Here is a 2026-nt window from a genome sequence, read left to right on the forward strand (position 1 = left end):
AGAGAGAGAGAGAGAGAGAGAGAGAGAGAAAGGGAGAGAGAAAGAGAGACAGAGGGAGAGAGAAAGAGAGAGGGAGAGAGAAAGAGAGAGGGAGAGAGAGTGAGTGAGTGAAAGAGAGGTGAAGATAAAAGAGAGAAGGGAACACACAACTGAGAAGGAAATTCCATTTGCCTCGATAATGGAAAATAATATAGGTATACTTATGCCGTGTGCTGCCGTTACAAAAAAACAAAAACAAAACAACAATTATAATAAGATAAAGAAACGTAAGGCGGCGTGAAAACAACCGATTTATTGCCTTTTAGAGTTTGCAAAAAAAAAAAAAAACCGTAGGATCTATTATAGGGAAAACAGGAGGAAAGCGTAAGATTCTTTTAATTTTTTTTTTTTTTTTTTTTTTTTTTTCTCATGGCAGGAAACATATTTTAAATGAATATGATATAAGTTGACATTGAATGATTTACTTTTAAGAGGTTGTTGTTTATTTTGCTTTATATTGCTTTATTGACTGACTGACTGATTGACTGACTGACTCACTGAATGCATGATTGATTGATTTGTAAATTCTTTAGATATCGATAGGGATTAGAACTGAGAAATAGATGTGAGGGCTCGGGCAGGGAATATATTATATTTTGTTTACTGCTTTTATGCTTTAAAAAGAATTATATTTTTTTGGTAAAACATAAGATTCATTATTATTATTGTATGTATAATAATCAATCTATTATTTATTGTTGGTTTTGTAATATTCAAACAATGTTTGTTATATGTATATGTATAAATATATATGTGTATTAAAAAAAATGCTAAAATGTCTAAACTTTTTATCGGAAACAATCAGAAACAAAAACAAAACGATTTATATTTTGTATGCATGTGTAGTAATTATGCTAATACTTTGTATACAAAGTGAACAAAAGGGACATTTGATCAAATTGTCTAGATATTATTTTGCATTTTGGTTTGGTTTGGGTAAACGTATTAACAAATTTTTTATTGAACTATTATTAAAAATTTGTTTTTTTAACACTAAAAATATAATTTTATTTTGATTAATTTGCATATCGATTGCATAATACGTTCATCAAAAGGGAGAGAAAGTAAGAAAAAAAAAATTAGTAAGGAATTTTTTTTTTTGACTCCGATTGATATATATATATATATATATTATTATTATTATTATTATTATTATTATTATTATTATATAATATATATATATCGATCTTGTTTATGAATGTATATACTTATTCAGGTACACAGAGAGAGAGAGAGAGAGAAACAGAGAGAGATAGACGGAAAAGAGGAAGATATAAAGAGAAAGAGCGAGAGATATTCAAGTGATTAATAACGACAATTATACTGGTTGATGGTTATTTCTTTTGTGGTTTGGCTTTCATTATTTTAAATACAGTTTACATCACACACTTGATTGCCGCATAAGTATATATGTATACGTTATATTGAGGGGTAGGGTATGGGTTTAATAAATTCCTCATTGGGATTATTGGGTATTCGGATTAGTACCTAAAGATGTGTACGTTTTTATTTTTTTTTTTATTTTTTTATATTCGTTTGCGATTGATTGACATGACATACTTTGCATCTGCTCACGAGCCCTCGCATCGTAGTATTTTAGCGAAAAATGCTGTCCCATTTTCAGCCCACACTGTCGATCTTAACCAATAGTAGCAGAGTTGCTGTGATGATCGCAGCTATCGTAGCAGTTCTGTAGTATTATAGAGATAGTCGACGTTACAAAGTGTTTGTTGCCGTTACCATGGAGAATTGAATGAACGCTCTCCTCCCCAGTTCAACGCCCATAATGACCGTATCGTTATTTAACGCATTCTCAAATATTACCCCATTTTCTGTTTTCAGTTTTTGAAATATTTTATTTTATTTATTCTTTTTTCAATTTTTGATTTTTATTTTTAACAAATATATTTTGCAATTATATATTCGTACTTTTTGTTCGCATATATACACACACACACACAGAGAAAGAGAAAGAGAGAAAGAGAGA

The 2026-nt window shown here is 29.7% G+C and overlaps 1 protein-coding gene across 9 annotated transcripts in view; it reads right to left on the reverse strand.

The window, feature by feature from the left end:
* LOC119632435 (poly(rC)-binding protein 3) overlaps window positions 1-2026 on the reverse strand; it is a 36218-nt gene that overhangs the window by 20027 nt on the left and 14165 nt on the right. Inside the window, exon 1 of one of the 9 annotated variants that reach the window (XM_038025341.1) lies at window positions 1600-1944. The exons of the other annotated variants lie outside the window; for them this stretch is intronic. Within the exon in view, the coding sequence (XP_037881269.1) occupies window positions 1600-1626 (27 nt within the window). The 5' untranslated portion in view covers window positions 1627-1944. Of the gene's footprint in view, window positions 1-1599; window positions 1945-2026 lie in introns of those variants that run through there. 9 annotated transcript variants of the gene reach the window in all.

This window comes from Glossina fuscipes, unplaced genomic scaffold (genome assembly GCF_014805625.2).
Source record: "Glossina fuscipes isolate IAEA_lab_2018 unplaced genomic scaffold, Yale_Gfus_2 1, whole genome shotgun sequence".
In the NCBI taxonomy this organism is placed as follows: Eukaryota; Metazoa; Arthropoda; class Insecta; order Diptera; family Glossinidae; genus Glossina; species Glossina fuscipes.